The sequence below is a fragment of the Cynara cardunculus genome (assembly GCF_001531365.2).
Source record: "Cynara cardunculus var. scolymus isolate 2C chromosome LG 5, CcrdV1, whole genome shotgun sequence".
Lineage (NCBI taxonomy): Eukaryota > Viridiplantae > Streptophyta > Magnoliopsida > Asterales > Asteraceae > Cynara > Cynara cardunculus.
The window spans coordinates 10,153,546-10,170,586 of record NC_037532.1 but is presented as its reverse complement, the minus strand read 5'-3'; the positions used below and the strand labels follow the sequence as shown (position 1 = coordinate 10,170,586).

At 34.9% G+C, this 17,041-nt stretch overlaps 1 protein-coding gene across 2 annotated transcripts; it reads left to right on the top strand.

Moving 5' to 3' along the window:
• The first annotated feature begins 3,897 nt into the window (after window positions 1–3,897).
• On the top strand, window positions 3,898–8,648 carry LOC112512673 (putative serine/threonine-protein kinase). Of its 2 annotated transcripts, XM_025118757.1 has the most exons (7): window positions 3,898–3,968; window positions 4,094–4,256; window positions 5,644–5,756; window positions 5,860–6,070; window positions 6,335–6,572; window positions 6,705–6,855; window positions 7,898–8,648. In XM_025118757.1, exons 2-7 carry the CDS (start codon window positions 4,193–4,195, stop codon window positions 8,264–8,266), a joined length of 1,146 nt encoding a protein of 381 aa, XP_024974525.1. In that variant the 5' UTR covers window positions 3,898–3,968; window positions 4,094–4,192; the 3' UTR covers window positions 8,267–8,648. The 2 variants fall into 2 exon arrangements, with proteins under 2 accessions (XP_024974525.1, XP_024974524.1); XM_025118756.1 differs by having other exon boundaries at window positions 3,950–4,256.
• Window positions 8,649–17,041: the final 8,393 nt, after the last annotated feature.

The following is a 17,041-nucleotide window of genomic DNA, read 5'->3' as shown; positions in this document are numbered from 1 at the left end:
TACCCATTTAGGTGGCGTTTGGTTCATTGTAATTCCACGGAATTTGAAGTAATCTGATGGTCGATTTCGTCAACCAAATTCTTTACATGCATTTAGTTCATTCTTTGCATTGTGGGAAGAAATTCGAATTCCACATATGGTTGAATGTAAATACTTTGGTTCTAGCAAGGAATTCTAATTCCTCCATACCAATTTTTTAGAAAAACTATTCTATTCTTAAATTTACTCCATTCCAACCCACTATGATGGATGTCATCGTCGCCGCAACCACCGTCATGACCTCCGTCGCCACCATCATCATCGTTGTTACCACTATCGCCTTCACCCACCACCACCACATCAGCACCAACAGCAGGACCACTATCGTTAGCACCACTAGTACTACCACCTCCATTGCCACCACTACGAACATCACCATCCACCCCACCACTACTATATTCATCCAACCAATTAGACAGATTCAAATTATTTTGATAGATTTCATTCTAATTCTTACTAACCAAATGTATGGTCAAACATAATTAAATTCATTTTCTAATTCCTTCATATTCCAATTCCAACAGATTTCATTCTGTGAACGAAAACGCCACCTTAATTTCAAATATTCTCATCGGTAGGAAGAATAAAAAACCATTTCTCTACCTAAACAATGATTTTCGGAAAATCCTTTAAATTTGGAGAATTCCATCCTCTCTGACTACTTTCTCCATTTTGAAGAAGGTTTTGTTGAAGTAAAAATCCCAAAATCTCTATTTTAGAGTATCTATTGGAGATGTTTTCATGTGCTAGCTGTGTTACAAGAGATACTTACGTTTTTTAGATTAATATTTAAATTTAATGTATATTTACTTCTTAAAATCTTGATTTTGAGAAACCGACTTTCAAAACTTGCTTTGAATAAAACCAACATTCTTATTTTAGAGAGCATGAACTTGGTTATCAAGTTTCTTGAACGAGAAGTTTTGGAAGTTAATTTCGATAAAATATGAATGAAATCAAAGTTGATTTCAGTTTTGATGAAATTTGTTCTAAACTTGTTACCATCATAAAATTTTATGCTTCATCGAAGTTAAGCTTAGCATAACCTTATAATCAAGAATAACAAAATCATGAATGATACAAGGTCGTTCCAATATTTTTGGAAGTCATATTACATATTTATCAAAATATAGACCGATTCGACGAGTTAAAAATATATATAAACTCTTATCATATATTATATTGAAAGTCTTATAAATTAAAACAACGAAAATGTAACAAAATTATAAAGTAACACATGAAATTTAGTTAAATAAAATTATTCTTGTAATTATTAAAAAGAAAAAGAATTAGAAATCTCATATAAATGTATTTATGTTTACCAAGATTTAATCATATCTATACTATATTATAAAATGTTTGACAAGAATTTATAAAAATTATTTTTTATGCATAAAATACTGTTTTTTAATTTATATTACTTAAAATTCAAGATCACAAGTAAATTGTGCATAAGTACAACTTATTAAAGTTTCATTTTGAATTTGTATAAGTAACTATAGATAAACATAATCAAATACGAAATAGACATATCATTTTGAATATAGAAAATCTAAAATATAATTCGGATAATCATTAGTTATAACTAAATATTTAATTATTATCTTTATAAAAATTATATTATTAAAAGATAAATAAATTATTTCATTATTAAATCTATATTAAATTATAAATAAAATATTAAATTAAAGAAATTACATAAAAACTCAGAATTTTTAATACTAATATTAATTCCTTTTTCCAAATTTTTATGATATATTTAAATTCATATTTTATTCAAAAATAAAAACATTATCGTTTTCTCAAAATTACTAAAAACCGTATTATATCTACATAAATAAATAATAAAATAAAACATTAAATTTGGAATATCTCTTACTATATTATGCGAACACTCTTCTAATAGATTTGAAATTGATGGGTTTTAATAAATAATATTTAATTTGATAGTAAATACCCAACCAAAAATATTCATATAATAATCATATTTAAGTGAATGAAAGAAACTAATCCATTATTTATATATTTGATTCTAGAAGGTTTCTTTGCCATCACCCTTTAAAATACCGTTATTTTATTTAATCATAGGTGTGAAAATTCATAAGCGCAATTGGTGTAGAGATTTATATTTGCACGAATAGTCACAAAGTTTGAGTTAGTCGGACATTGTTTAGTAGTTACTGAATGATTTGATATAAATTGATTAAGTGGTTAAAATAATTAAAAAAACTTTTATAATATAATGCAAAATAAAATATAATTATCTGGTAATTATTTAGAATGAAATTAAGGTGTTAAATGGTTAAGGGAGACCCAAGATACAAAATCATTCAGAGTATTTTAGAACCATTAACAGACAGATTTTTTTTTTGCCAAACAATATTCATCTCCTAATGATTCAGATACTGTCTCTTAATAGAATTATTAAGAGGGAAACAAACAACTGCTTAGAGATGTGTAATATTCGAATAGCCCGAAACTCAAACAATAAATGAGGTGTTTGTGCAAAACTCGAATGACTCAAAATTCGGAAATCCAAAACCCGACTTTTTGATGGATATTTGGGTTTGGGATTTGATTTTTGGTCATTCGACCTGTCGAAACCCCGAAATATACATATATATAATTTAAAATATTATAAAAATATATTTATGTATCTAATTTATCTTTGGAAAATTTTAAATCCTAATTGACCGTACTTTTCTAATTTCCAAACTTACTATCAGTTTTATCAATTCTATCAATTGGTTGAATAATATCTTTTTTGCATATAACTATACTCGCACCCGATCGATCCCAACTTGTTTGTATCCGAAACAATCTGAAATCCGAAAACCAAAATTCAAGGATTGGTTTCCATATCCGAAATCTGATCGGATTTTTTGTTTTTCCACCCAAATCCGCCTGACCCGGTCGATGAACACCCCTAACGACACTACCACAATATGAGAATTTACAATTATTTTGGGGATTTTACTCTTTGTAGGCACTAGACTCTTAAACTAGTCACCTACATATAACTGTTTAACTGATTTGATATTTTAACCATCTCTAGGAACTCGTTTAGAGATGTTTTTGTCGGGATTGACCCAGATTCTTTATACAAATGGATCTAAGCGGAAATGCTTGTATCTGGCACTGGGTGTTGGGATCTAGAATATTTTGTGGATTGGAATTGACGAACACTTAATACCAATATTATTCTTTATTAGTATTAATGTCCAATAAAAATATAAATGGGGCATAGCCAAGTGGTAAGACAACAGGTTTTGGTCCGGTTGGCTAGTTAAGCATGGGTTAATTCATTAGGGTAATTAGGTGGTATACAATATGTATATGTATGTTAGAACTTCTTCTAACAACCTATGCATTATGTTATTATTTCTAATTGGACGAACCATTAATCCAACTAGTAGAGGACTAGAAATGGATCAATTTCTTTTTTGATTCCCGTTGAAAATTAAGAACAGATGAACTGTCTATAAGACCCGTTTTATCTCTAGAGACGAAAAGTTGTGGATCGGTTCAAGAATTGCCAATTACAAATCATTTTACACAAACTTATGGGGTGTTTGAGATTGCTTATAAAAACAATTTATTGACTTGTTTCAGTGTGACACCGGTAATATACACTTTTGAGTCTTTGAATAAACAACTTATACCGATGCCAAACCAATAATAAAATGTTTTTAAAGAATCGATCCTTGCTTTGTGTTGTGTTTGCCTTTCCCCATCTCTCATTGTCAAATTCCCCTACCCATAAGAAACCATTTCCCCATCTCAATAATTTATCATTAAATATCTGTAACCAATTAAGAATTGACTCAAATTAAATACAAATAGTGATATATCAAAATCATACATGGCCTACTCCAACCTCTGTTCGCCTTTTACAGGGTTTCTTTGCTCTATCCCCCATCGTCTTTTAGGTTCTCTTGAAATCTCAAATATCCATCAATTTAGGCTTTGATTTCTCGGTTTATTTCCACTGTAATTTCATTGATTTTCGTTCCTGATATAACCAGATATCGCATACCCTTGTCTTGATTTTTAGGTCATGCTGTGGGTTTTGTTTTAATTTTGTCGAAGAAACAGATATGGTGGAAATTGAATATTTGGGGAAAATCATATTTGGGTAATTGATAGTGGTGCAATGGGTATTGGTTGTTTTGGCGCTTTTGATTCATGTAAAGCAAGAAGTGGAAAGACTCCAGATGGTAAGATTCTTTCACATGGGTTTTTCCTTGTTCATATATACACAAACATATATATATATATATATGTGTGTGTGTGTGTGTGTGTGTATATATATATATATATATATATATATATATAAGTGGTGTGTTTGTTTGTATTACAAACTGGTGTGGATTCATCTTTAGATTTTAGTGTTACTTATTATAATTGGAAAAGCAATAGTTTGTATATAAAGGACAGCTACTGTCCATTCTTTAAAATGGCTTATGGGAAGAAGATGAATAGTTTAGAAGCATTTTTTTTTTATCCAATTGCATAAATTTAAGTAATGTTACCTTATCGGATGAATATGGTAAATACCAAGAATTTTTCCCGGTAGCAAAGTCAAGCATGGAGGGTCTTGCCCAGCAAGTGATGGAGACGACTCTTACCATGTTTAGAGCTTACTAGGCAAATTGTTGCATATGATGCTGTTTTGGTGGACTAAAATCTTACCCGCAAAGTAAGTGACAGTGTTAATATTTTACCGTTAAGCGCTTACCAGGTAAGTGTTTGATAAACTGCCCTAAGTGATTTTTATGGTTTAATGGATTCTGTTTCATGAGCCTTTTTGTGTGTTCTTGGTGCCCTTTTGTATAAAAGATTGAAACACAATGTGAATTATGGTCCCAGACTAGGCTAAGGGGCCGTTTACCTAAACACTTACCCGGAAAGCATTTACCGGTAAAATTCAACACTTATTGCTTACTTACCGAGTAAGATTTTATTCACTAAAACGCATCGTATGCAACAATTTATCCCGATAAGCGCTAACCATGGTAAGAGTCCGCGTCCTCACTTACCGGGTAAGACTCTTGATTCTTGCATTCGCTCTTACCGGTAAGATTTTTAGTCCTTGCCATATTCATCCGGTAAAGTAGAGCGACTTGGTAAGCGCTTACCCGGGTAAGTGTTTGGTAAACGGCACCTAAATCTTACCAATTGACGGTTACCTAGAATCTGACACAAGAAATCCCACACAGAAGTAGGATATTCCGTGTCCCCTCCATATACGCACCAATTATTGGAAGACGTATCATCATTTTTATTTAATTTTAAATTTATTTAATTCATCTTTTACTTCGCTCTCTCCAATAATTGGTGGACAGGAGGGGACAGAGAATTTGGAGACAACATGTGTTTATTTGGTTTTGGGAGGATAAGATGCATGCAGAATTTACCTCTATCTCTGTCTCAAGGGGTAGAGAGGATGTTTCCTTAATACACAAGGGGTGGTAGGGTCAAGGACGTTAATTGACGAGTGTTTGTGCATGTAAAAGAGAATCTTAATCCGAATGAATTTTTCCCTTTTGTTAAAGAAATTCCTCTTTTGTATGCTTACGTTATGTCGTTTTTTGCTTGATTTAGAGATTGCCACCAACAACGTTAAACAGTTCTCCTATAATTCGTTGAGATCAGCTACACGAAACTTTCACCCATCAAATAAGATTGGTGGAGGTGGTTTTGGGGTTGTCTACAAGGTATGATCCCGATAACATTGAGTAAATAGATCGAGATCCTACTCCATGTGGGACTTACTGGATTAGTTTGGTTTGGTTTGGTTTGGTTTGGTTTTGTGTACAGGGAATTCTGAGAGATGATACTCATGTTGCTGTCAAGTCTCTTTCGGCTGAATCCAAGCAAGGGACCATTGAATTCTTGACGGAGATTAATTTGATCTCGAGCATCCAACATCCCAACCTCGTTCAACTCATTGGTTGTTGTATTGAGGATGGTAATCGGATTTTGGTATACGAGTACCTCGAGAACAACAGTCTCGCTAGCGCTTTACTTGGTAATGTAATTCCATCTACTAATTTCCATAAATTAAAAGGAACCACTTAAATCAGGCAATTGACTCCAAGATTTTCACTTCGATCTAAGGGGTGTTGGGGGAAACAATCGCTTTATCCTTTGGGGTAAAAGACATGTCTGCATACATCTCATCTCCTCAGGCCCTACTTTCGAGTGGGATATACGTTTGGTTGATTTAGTTTATATTTTCATGTGGTGCACGATGTATGGAGTGAAACCCATATGTGATGTTATTCAATCGTAGGTTCGAGAGGCAAACACATAGACCTAGATTGGGCTACACGGGCTAGCATATGCGAAGGCACGGCCGCGGGTCTTGCTTTTCTTCACGAGGAAGCTGAACCACATATTGTCCATCGAGATATAAAGGCAAGTAATGTACTTCTTGATGGAAGCTTTCATCCCAAAATAGGAGATTTTGGACTCGCAAAACTTTTCCCTGACAATGTCACTCATCTTAGCACTCGAGTTGCCGGAACAGTGTAAGAAATGGTTGATCCTATTCTGCCGCTTTTTTTGGCATTGATTTGGTGCTCGAATCTGAATTTATTTGCGTGGAATTTTGATTACTGGGTTCGTTTGATTTGATTTTCTTGAATATGATTTCGTGACAGGGGATATTTGGCTCCCGAGTACGCCTTATTAGGACAACTTACAAAGAAAGCGGACGTATATAGTTTTGGGGTACTTATGCTTGAAATCATAAGCGGTAGAAGTAGCAGTAAGGCGGCTTTCAGCGAGGATCTCTTGGGTGTGGTTGAATGGGTACGATTCTTGGCTAATATCGATACTGTATTATAAAGCATTTAGGGGGTGTTTGGGATAGCTTATAAAAACAACTTATTGACTTATTCCTGTGTGACACCGGTAATAAACACTTTTGAGTGTTTGGATAAACAGCTTATACCGGTGACAAATCGGTAATAAGGAGTTTTTGAAGAAGTTAAATCATTCTAACTTAATAATAGTTGATAAGCACTTTTACAGAAAAACATAAGTTGTTTCAGATATGCAATCCCAAACACCCACTTAGAAAAAGAAGTCCTAAAAACAACTTATTAAGCATTAGATATGACTTAATAGTGCATATTTACTTTAAAATTCAAATTTACAGGTCATTTTGCATACGTATAGTTTTTTAAACTCCATAAAACTAAATAATAAACAACTGATTCAAATACCATTTTTTTTATTAACCTGGATATCCAACCCACTATGCCAGCCGACTAATCCCAGGGCCGACCACCTGCTTTGCAGATAGCCCGGAGTCACCGCATTTGAACCTTCGTGGCCACAAAGGGATTTTTATTCCTCCATGGATTTGAACCTGAGACTTCGTGGTACTTTTGACCTTTGGAGTCAAGCTCAAACAAATCAGGCACCACCCTTGTGGTTTGATTCAAATACCATTGAGTTCTATTAATACGACATCATTCTCTTTACACGTTAATTTTTAAATTTGAAATATTTTAATTATAATTTTATTTTGAATTAAACAAATTATATCAAAAACCGAATATTTTATAATCTTTATTTTGACACCAATATCAATATATTTTTTTAGGGTTTTTTTTACCGGGTCTACAAGTTAGCAGATATGTTCAACCACTACCTTGTAATTTTTATTTTTATTTGTACATAAAGTTCAAATTTTATTTTTAGTAAGCAATCTTGCATCGTGTTATATTGCACGGGTGCACAAAAAATGCATAAGTCGCTCCGCAAAGCTATAGCAATCGTTACTTGAGCTCTACAACGTGGATAGAAGATATTGCTTTGTGTCTAAAACGTCGCTCTTGTGTTGTAGTCATGGAAGCTCAAAGACGAAGAAAGGCTACTAGATGTCGTTGATCCGGACCTAACAAATTGTCCTGATGACGAGATTATGCGCTTCATTACAGTTGCACTCTTTTGTACACAAGCGGCTTCAAACCAGAGACCGTCAATGAAGCAAGTGGTCGAGATGCTCACCAGAAAAGTCCATCTCAACGCAAAATTGTTAACGGAGCCTGGGATATTCAAAGCACGTTCCTCCTGTCGTCAGTCCGATGATGGTGTTTCAGTGGGAACAACGAAATCCCGAGCAGTCAATGGCAAACAGTCGCTAAATCCATTCGTAACCAGTTTACCTCAAGTTAGTAGTTCTTATAGTATATCACAAATGCTTCCCAGATGATAATAAAATTCAACCAAAAAGCTAGCTGGGTTACGAGTAGGGTCCAATCTCCCGGGAGGTCAAGGCAACCTCACTACAGGTGAAGAAGTGCGTGTAAGTAATTTCCGTATATAAATATTATATACTTCAAAAAGAAGATTCATATAGTTCGTACGTTAAAGAGATCGACCAAATGGTTTTTGTAGGTTGTATTGTAAAAATCTTGAACCGCTTGGATAGATTTCGTGTAGGTACCGTGGTGTTGTAGTTCTTCCGTCACACTTTATCATAGCAAGATCTCGAAGTTGTTTATAGACGTATCGACTAATAGGGTCGATGTTATATGTGAATGTTTTACGTTATGGGTTTTGAAATCATTTCAAGTTAGTCGCATGTTAAATCATATGTGATTTGGTTGTTTTTTTGTGCTCGTATTTTGATCATATTTCTAGTTTGATGTCAGGAACTCTCACTAATATTAACCACTTATTTTTAACTTCCATGATTATCTTATTAATTATATAAATTATCTTATCAACCGTTTCCTAAAAAATCTTGTTTTTCCCCATTTGAAATCACGCGATCGATGTAATGTTTTGTTGGTGAAATGGGGCGGGGATACCAATACCCATCCCCGTTCCCGGTCCCTGTATGTGTCCTCGTCCCCGCTGGGGATTATGATCACATCCTCGTCCCCAACGGGGAACGGGGATTTATTTTAATACCAAAAAACTATAAAATATTACTACTTGTTGAACTAGTAAAAACACTACAAAAATATTAAAATAAGACTTAGACAAGACCAAAAAGTTTAAACTAATATTATCAAAGTTAAAGTCAAACGTACTAAAACTACATCGAGTAATATCTAAAAGGACCAAAATATATCAAGTAATTTTTTTTGATTAACCTGGAAATCCAACCCACTATGCGAGCCGACTAATCTCAGGTGACCACCTGCTTTGTAGATAGCCCGGAGTCACCCATTTGAAACTTCTTGGCCACAAAGGGATTTTTATTCCTTCTTGGATTTGAACCTGTGACCTCCTAGTACTTTTGACTTTTGGAGCCAAGCTCAAACCAATCAGACACCACCATTGTAAATTTACACATTATCTACCATCTAAAAAATAGCACAATCACTTGTTACTCGGCATTCGCATCATATATGACTGTTTCATCAAATGGTTGAGGCTCTCCATGTTTTTTATCAATAAAAAGTAAGACAAGTTGGAAAAAATATAAATACTAGTGTGACTAAGAATTTAAATATTTTTACCTTGAAGTTATTTTTGTAACCAACTTTGAGTGCACATTAATGCTCCAATTGTTTGTAAGTGTAGTCGACTACGTTGTTTTGTGATTCTGTTACCGCTCATGTTAAAAGCGGATTCAGAAGCTACCATAGAAATTGGTATGACTAAAACGTCTCTAGCAATTCTTTGGAGCATAGGAAACTTGGATCCATTGCATTTCCACCACATTAAGATGTCAAAACCTTCTTCAATAAGTGACAATTTTTCGGCCAAATAATCATCCAATTCACTTGTTTTCAAGACATCATCATCACACATCATAGACTCAAAATGTATCTCCCATGTAGGTTTGTCAGAAGTGAAATCATCTACGTCTAAGGAACTAGCAGTTGATTGTCCTTTTTGTGAAGGTTTGTCAGCATACTTTTTTTTTATACTCTTCAAACAACTCGACACATAGGTTACATATCCTCATAACTTCACTTTTTGCCTCACCATCATAGATTTTCGGAAAGAAATAATTTATTAACTTCAACTTATATCTAGGATCTAACACAATTGCTATACTCATAACTTCGTGTATGACACTCCAATATTTGTTGAATTTGATCAACATTAATGATGCCATTTCCCTAATAACATCACGATCAAAATTTTTCCAACTCAACAAAGACACTTTAATTTCACAAATCAACGGGAAGAAGATGTTTGACGTAGGATATAATGTTCCCGAAAACTTTTCAGTCACACGATAAAATAACTTTAACTTTTCACAAACAATTGACGCCATTGCCTATTCATCTTCACTAAGCAAGCAAACATAACTTCTCTCCTTCTTGGTCAAACGACAAAAGACATCCTTTTACTTCAAAGCAACATTTAATATAAGATATACCGAATTCCATCTTGTCTTGCAATCAAGAACTAATTCCTTTTCATAATTTATACTTAATTGTCATGCACATAGTTTAAATTCTTATACTTTTTCTTAGGAGAGTTTGTCCAAAATGCAACACTATCCCTAACATTTTCAATAGCTAATCCAACTATAGAAAATCCATCTTGCACAATAAGGTTAATTATATGTGCACAACATCTTATATGAAATATCTTCCTTTTTAACATTAGCGATTAAGAAGAAAGAGTACCTAAAAGCTTGTTGATTATTGCATCATTTGTCGAGCAATTGTCAAGAGTCAAAGTTGACAGCTGATTCACCCAAATTTTAGCAATCCAAGAAAATAAAGTTTTCGTGGGCGAATATTTACTGTTGTCGACATTCCAATCGAGAAGACACTCTATTATAGCTTGTGACAATGCTTCGGCCGTGTGTGGAGATGACACGTGTATAAAGCTGCATTAAACAAAATAAGAGATTATTATCAATAAATTAATCCACAATATAAACTATAGATGCTACACTAGAGATTATTACCTGATGATTCAATTTTGTAAACTTCATTGGATTTTCATCAAATCAGGATGTCCCAAGCATAGTAAGCAAAAAAGGGGCTCAACCTTACGGCATAGGGGGCATTACTTTACTGGATCAACATTTACGGCGTGGATGGGATTTGCAGTTTGATCTATTTCCTTCAATGGTAGGAAATCCGCATGTCTTGTGATTCGCTTTCATATTTGGTAAAATGGCACAGGCTAGGTCTTGCTTGAAACCATTAGAGTAGTAAGCCTGAACGCTTTCCTGGCTATCATTTAATGGGTACACGAAAGTGATGAAGTTGCTTTAACTACAGAACCATTCCTGAAGAAAAAGCAAGCAAAATAAAATAGTATGTCTGGTTCACCAGGTTCTACCACTATGGGGCCAAATCATAGTCAAAAGAAGAGTTGTTAACAGATAAAATAGTAAAGGGTCATTCTTCGTACCTGGCCCAGCCTCACAACCCTTCGCAGGTTCAAGCATATACGTTTTATGAAATGATCAGAGGTTTCATTCTTTTTAATGGAAAACATCCGAAACGTTGGACTGTTAGGAAAGAAAAAAAAAGCGTCGCTTAAAACCCTTTTTCGCCAGGTTTTATTCGCTTTTTTTATTGGATGATGGATCAGAAGCATGCATTACATACTCTTCAGCTAGCCTATCTCTTTTTATACTGTAGCAACGAGCGTGGTCGTAGATCATAGTTCTATAACGATGCTGCAACTATTCCAAAGAACCGGTTTCTATGATCTAAATAAAGCCATTTGTGCAAGAAGACCTTCAAAGGACTTCGGGTAACTTGTGCCATTTGATGAGTAACTGAGAACAAATGAAAAGGACCCCACTGAAGACAAGAGTGAGGTACAACTAGTGCTGACCTTTTTTTTTATTAACCTGGATATCCAACCCGCTATGCGAGCCGACTAATCCCAGGGCGACCACCTGCTTTGCAGATAGCCCGAAGTCATCGCATTTGAACCTCCGTGATCACAAGGGGATTTTTATTCCTCCTTGGATTTGAATCTTGGACCTCCAGATACTTTTGAACTTTGGAGCCAAGCTCAAACCAACCAAGCACCACCCTTGTGGTTACAAGTGCTAACTTTCCACGTGAGGCAAAAGAAAGTATGGGATGAACCGTTCCTTTCACCGCACACCATCCCCATTCACTTGCTTATCGACCATTGAACAAACAAATGGACTCTAAGAAATAATCATCTCAACTGAGTCACTTTAGAATTTAAAATATTTTCCCCACTAACTAATTACGTTATGACCACTGAACAAACAATTGGAAAGGCTCTAGGCAGCCCGAACTCGAGCCCCTATATTAAAACATCGAGTTAGGGGTGGGACATATTGGCATAATGCAAGCTAGAACGTTGGAACTCGAGGTCTCATTAACTACCCCTCCGTGGAACATATGAAACAAAGATATGAACTGGTAACCAGTAGAGTCAGACACTTAACTACAAATGTTTCATCACCTGAATTTGGGTTTAGATCGTACCCTTTCACTAGCGCTTCTCCAGTAAGAGAGATTGTAATGTATGAAGAAGTAGGAAGGGATATTCGAAAGGCAGAAGGGTAAGAGCTAGAAGGCTTTGCAAGACCTCCCATCCACTGACTACAAGACTGCACCTCCAATTTAACTTGTCCCATGCGTCAGTTTGTGGATCGCACTCACTATGTGGAGGAGTTTTCTGGGGGGTTTTCCCTAAGGAAAAGAAAAAAAACATGACGCCTAGCGCGAGCCTTATTGAAAAGGACCTTTACTAAAAACATAGAAGGTAAGGCCGACTTTCGAGCTGTAGCTTTACAACCGTAGGGCTTAATAGGCCCTTAATTCTTATTATATTAGTAAGATAGGTTTGCTAGCATATTCTTAGAGTGTTCTCACAGGTTCAAGAAAGGAAGAGGGACTCAGACACTCTTTTCGCAAAGTGCCCAAGTGAGCGTATTATGGGGGACCATCAAGGTATACTTCTATCTAGATTCATACAGCTAGCCTTACCATTTGACGACCAAGTCACAATAGAACAAAACTAACATTAATAACACCTTTCAATAAGACCAAACCTGAGAGCCAGTTTCACCTTGACAAAACAAATGAAGTGAAGAATCCTTGTTGACTTATAATACATAAATTCAATTTAGAAGGCATTTGAAAGCTGTCCAAGCTTTTAAATGTCTGACTCTATGGTCGGAAGATTTCACTCTCTTTTTGGGAAGGGATTCCTTTTTAGAGGATGAGATTTGCGATATTTTCCATGGATCCTCCCACATGTTCAATCTTTTTTTGCAGTTTCCCACGAGAATCTCTAAAGGTAAGTTCAAGTCGAAATCAACTAGCAAAGGGTATGACTTTTAGTTGTTAAGGGAGAGTTAGGGAAACACTCGATGACAGAATGGTATGGACAAATCAAAGTCATTGGATTTGGTAGTGCCTATTTCATTTCCTTTTGCCGTAGATCTGGTTGGACCAATGATAGCCACGACTTTCAGTGAAAAGGATAGGGCACTCACTAAGTAGATATTTAGTATTGAATAGTGTTAAACCCAATACCAAGGCTTGAATTCTTCAATCCACTGATTCGTTCCTTCATATTTATATTTTTTTATTCGAGGCCTTATGCGGAAGGGCCGACCTTGGTTTTAGCTATTAATGACGACAAGAAAGCTAATTCATAACATAAGGAGGATAAAGGAAGGGTAGGCTTGGGCCAAGTCAGTGGGGGGACCCTGACAAAAAAACCTTTGCTTTGGGAAGTAAGGRCCGAGTGAAAAATGAAAAGGTGACTTCTCCTTTCTTCATTGATTTGGGGGGATCTTATTTGAAATGGGAAGATCTAGGATAAGCGTCCAACCCCTTCCCACCTTCCCTTTTTGCTTTGCATACTTCACTCGTTCTCTTTCTTTCAAAGGAATCCATTGCTTCTCGACCTAATTACCGAACTAGCGGATGGGAGGCCTTACCGGGCTCCACACAACAATTTGCATCTTGTATCGAAGAATTAGAAGAGATGTCAACCGACAACCATATTTGGAAACAATGCTTATATTAACTTTAAAGAGTGTCTCAACATGCCAATAGTGAGGCACTACAATCAATCTTCAATTACTTCTTATTTTTCTATCAAACCGTTAACATACACCTTTAGATCGAAGAAGGACTTTTTGGGCTCATGTTAGAGCTATGAGTCAGAACAATGTTTACCAACTCTTCTCTGGGGCAAGTTTATGATATCTAAATAGGGTCATCCATTGAAGCCTAATTCTTTTCCGAATCCAAGACTTGTTTCAAACTACTTTCTTCAAGTGTTCTCATGTATAGTGAGTCTACTGTTCCGCTTACGATAATTCCAGAAAGGGATAAAACCTGGACTGGAACACCATAGGTTGGCTCAACCCAGTTCTCTCATACTAAGGGAATGTTTCCCCCAACCATTAAAGGAAAGGCTCGGTTTTGAGCTAGGTTCGATTTTCTTTTTAAGGATCCTATCGGCACGGTACAGGTCAAGCTTAATTCCATCCAGCCTCTCCTCGGGTCAGGCGGGCTAGAACCTAAGATAGAAAGGAAGCATGAGGTTTCTTGAAAAAAGGAAGATGGTTGAAAGAGTGAGGCTCCTTTCTCTGGTGAAACCTAACAGTCTCACACATGACTCTTCTTACTCTTTAAATCTTAGATCTGAGACCGTCGAACTGTTAACCTAAAACTCCCTCTACACCACGATTCCATCATCGACCCCCCCCCCCACAATCGTTGTGATTCCTTCCTCCCAATTTCTGTTTTACACTTCAATGAGGATGACGTTACAACACCAACCTCTCGATTACCAGTTTACACTGTCGATTAGGGTTTAAAACTTCAAAGATTCGGGTTTTCACCCTTAAGTCAGGGTTTGTATTAGACATTTAAGGTTTTGTTCTTCTTTTTTTTTGGTTGAAGATATGTTTGTTCTTTTTTTTTTTTTTTGGTATTAGGATTTTTGTTGACTTATAAATTTTTGGAGATCTGTTTGTATTAGAATTTTTTTTGTTGTGTTGATGATGTTAATGATTAATGTTTAGACAAACTTAAGTTTTTTTTTATTGTTGTTTGGGATGAAAATAGGAGCCGGGGAGGGGGGGGGGGGCGGGGCGGAAGAAAGTTACAGATGGGAACAGTTGCGAAAATAGTTGCCTGAAAAACCTCTTAATAAACGAAAGGGAAGAGGGACACATGGAAATATGTTATTGATGTTTGTTGTAGTTGTTAATTTTTTTAATGTAAAATGAGGAAAATGTATAAAATGACCAGATTACCCATCTTGTGTTGTGCACATGACCACTTTAACAGAGAGATTTCAAACGAAGTTAGATTTAGGAACCTAATGTGTTATAAAATGCAACCACAAGGATGTAATCCAAAGATATTTGAAAATAAGGATCTGGACCGGAGTGTTCAAACACATGAATAATAGGGACCATTAATGTAATTTACTCTTTAAACTAATTACACTTTTGATCACTGCAATTACCACTTTGTTTTGGATTTGGCTTATCTTATTAATTTTGTTAAGAAAACTCATTTTAGTAAAGAACATTTTGGTATTTTTATTTATTTTAACTTTTAGCTTTGTTTGTTTTATAATATTTTTTATCCTTCAATATTTTTTAATTTTAGAGTAGGATTCTTAGATATGAATTTTCTGGTTTTTTAAAAAATTTAAAATATTAAATTTATTAAAGAATTTAATGCTCCTCTATTGAAAATGTGTTTTTCATTGCAAAGAGACTACTTTGCTAATTCTGCCACCACTTTAATTAACTTTTAATATCTAAAACATCTAGCTTCCTTCTACTCTCCCCATCTCTTAAACCATTTTACTCTCTTAATTTCTCTTGGTAAGTGTTCCTTCTACTCTCCACCTTAGGGGCCATTTACTAAACACTTATTAGGTAAGTGCTTATCGATATCACTAACCTTACCGATTGAGTATGGAAAAAGATCGCGAGTCTTACCCGTTAAGAGGCATAGTAAGGACCGAGAGTCTTACTCGGTAAGTGAGAGAAAAGACTTTTACCAGATAAGCACATACCGCATTTAAGACACTTGCCAACAACACATTTTGATGGTCTAAAATGTTATATGATAAAGTAAATGAGGGTGATGTTTCTTACCGGTAAGCACTTATTCAGTAATCGTTTGGAAAACGCCCCTTAAAAAGAAGTGTCTTTCCCGTCTTAATGGACTATAACTTTAGATATCAATGTTTTCCAATAAGGGGTTTCGGCCCTTTTTCCAATCTCCATTTTCGGTCATTTTCCATTTTTCAACTAATTTATAAATTAATTTTTTCCCAAACTTGATTATTTTATCAACTAATTTGTCAAACATAATATTAATTTTAGAGGTTATCCAAATTTATAGAAGTTTTTCCTCTCTTCTAAAAGTTGTTGGAGTAAAAAAGATAGCCTAAAAACTCTAAAATCTTTCGCTTTTCTAATTTAAAGAAGCCGTTTGAAGATGCTCTAAAGAAAGATACGCTATGACACTAAAACAAAATCGAGTTTGTAGGACGTCAACAAATTCTAGGTGTCCTAAGACCGTTTTATCGGACTTAGGTTTATATGACCAAATAATAAAACGTCATATATAAAGGTGTTGTAATAAATTTACATAACACTTTTGGCCACTTTAACAATGTTGTAAGACACTTTTAATACAAAATGTCATCAGCCATTTTATAGGACATCTTGACAATCGTCATATGAACACATCTTTTTATGAGACACATGTTTTTATAAGACATTTTTTCAAATATTGTTCTACAAAATAACTAATACGACATTTTTTAATTAAAGAATGTCCTAAAATACTTGTAACAAAGACTAAAAAATGTCCAATAAAATTATTACAACACCTTTAGATAGGACGATTTATTGTTTGATCTTATAGAGTAATCTTGTAAAGAAGTCTATTAGAAAGCTTAGACTTTTTTGGTATTCTATAAACTAAGTTGACGGGTGTCGAGTCCGGCAAATTATAGAATTTTATAAAAATAAGCCTATTATCTCTAAAACACAACTTGTGATAGCGATAAGTAGGGTCGTCTC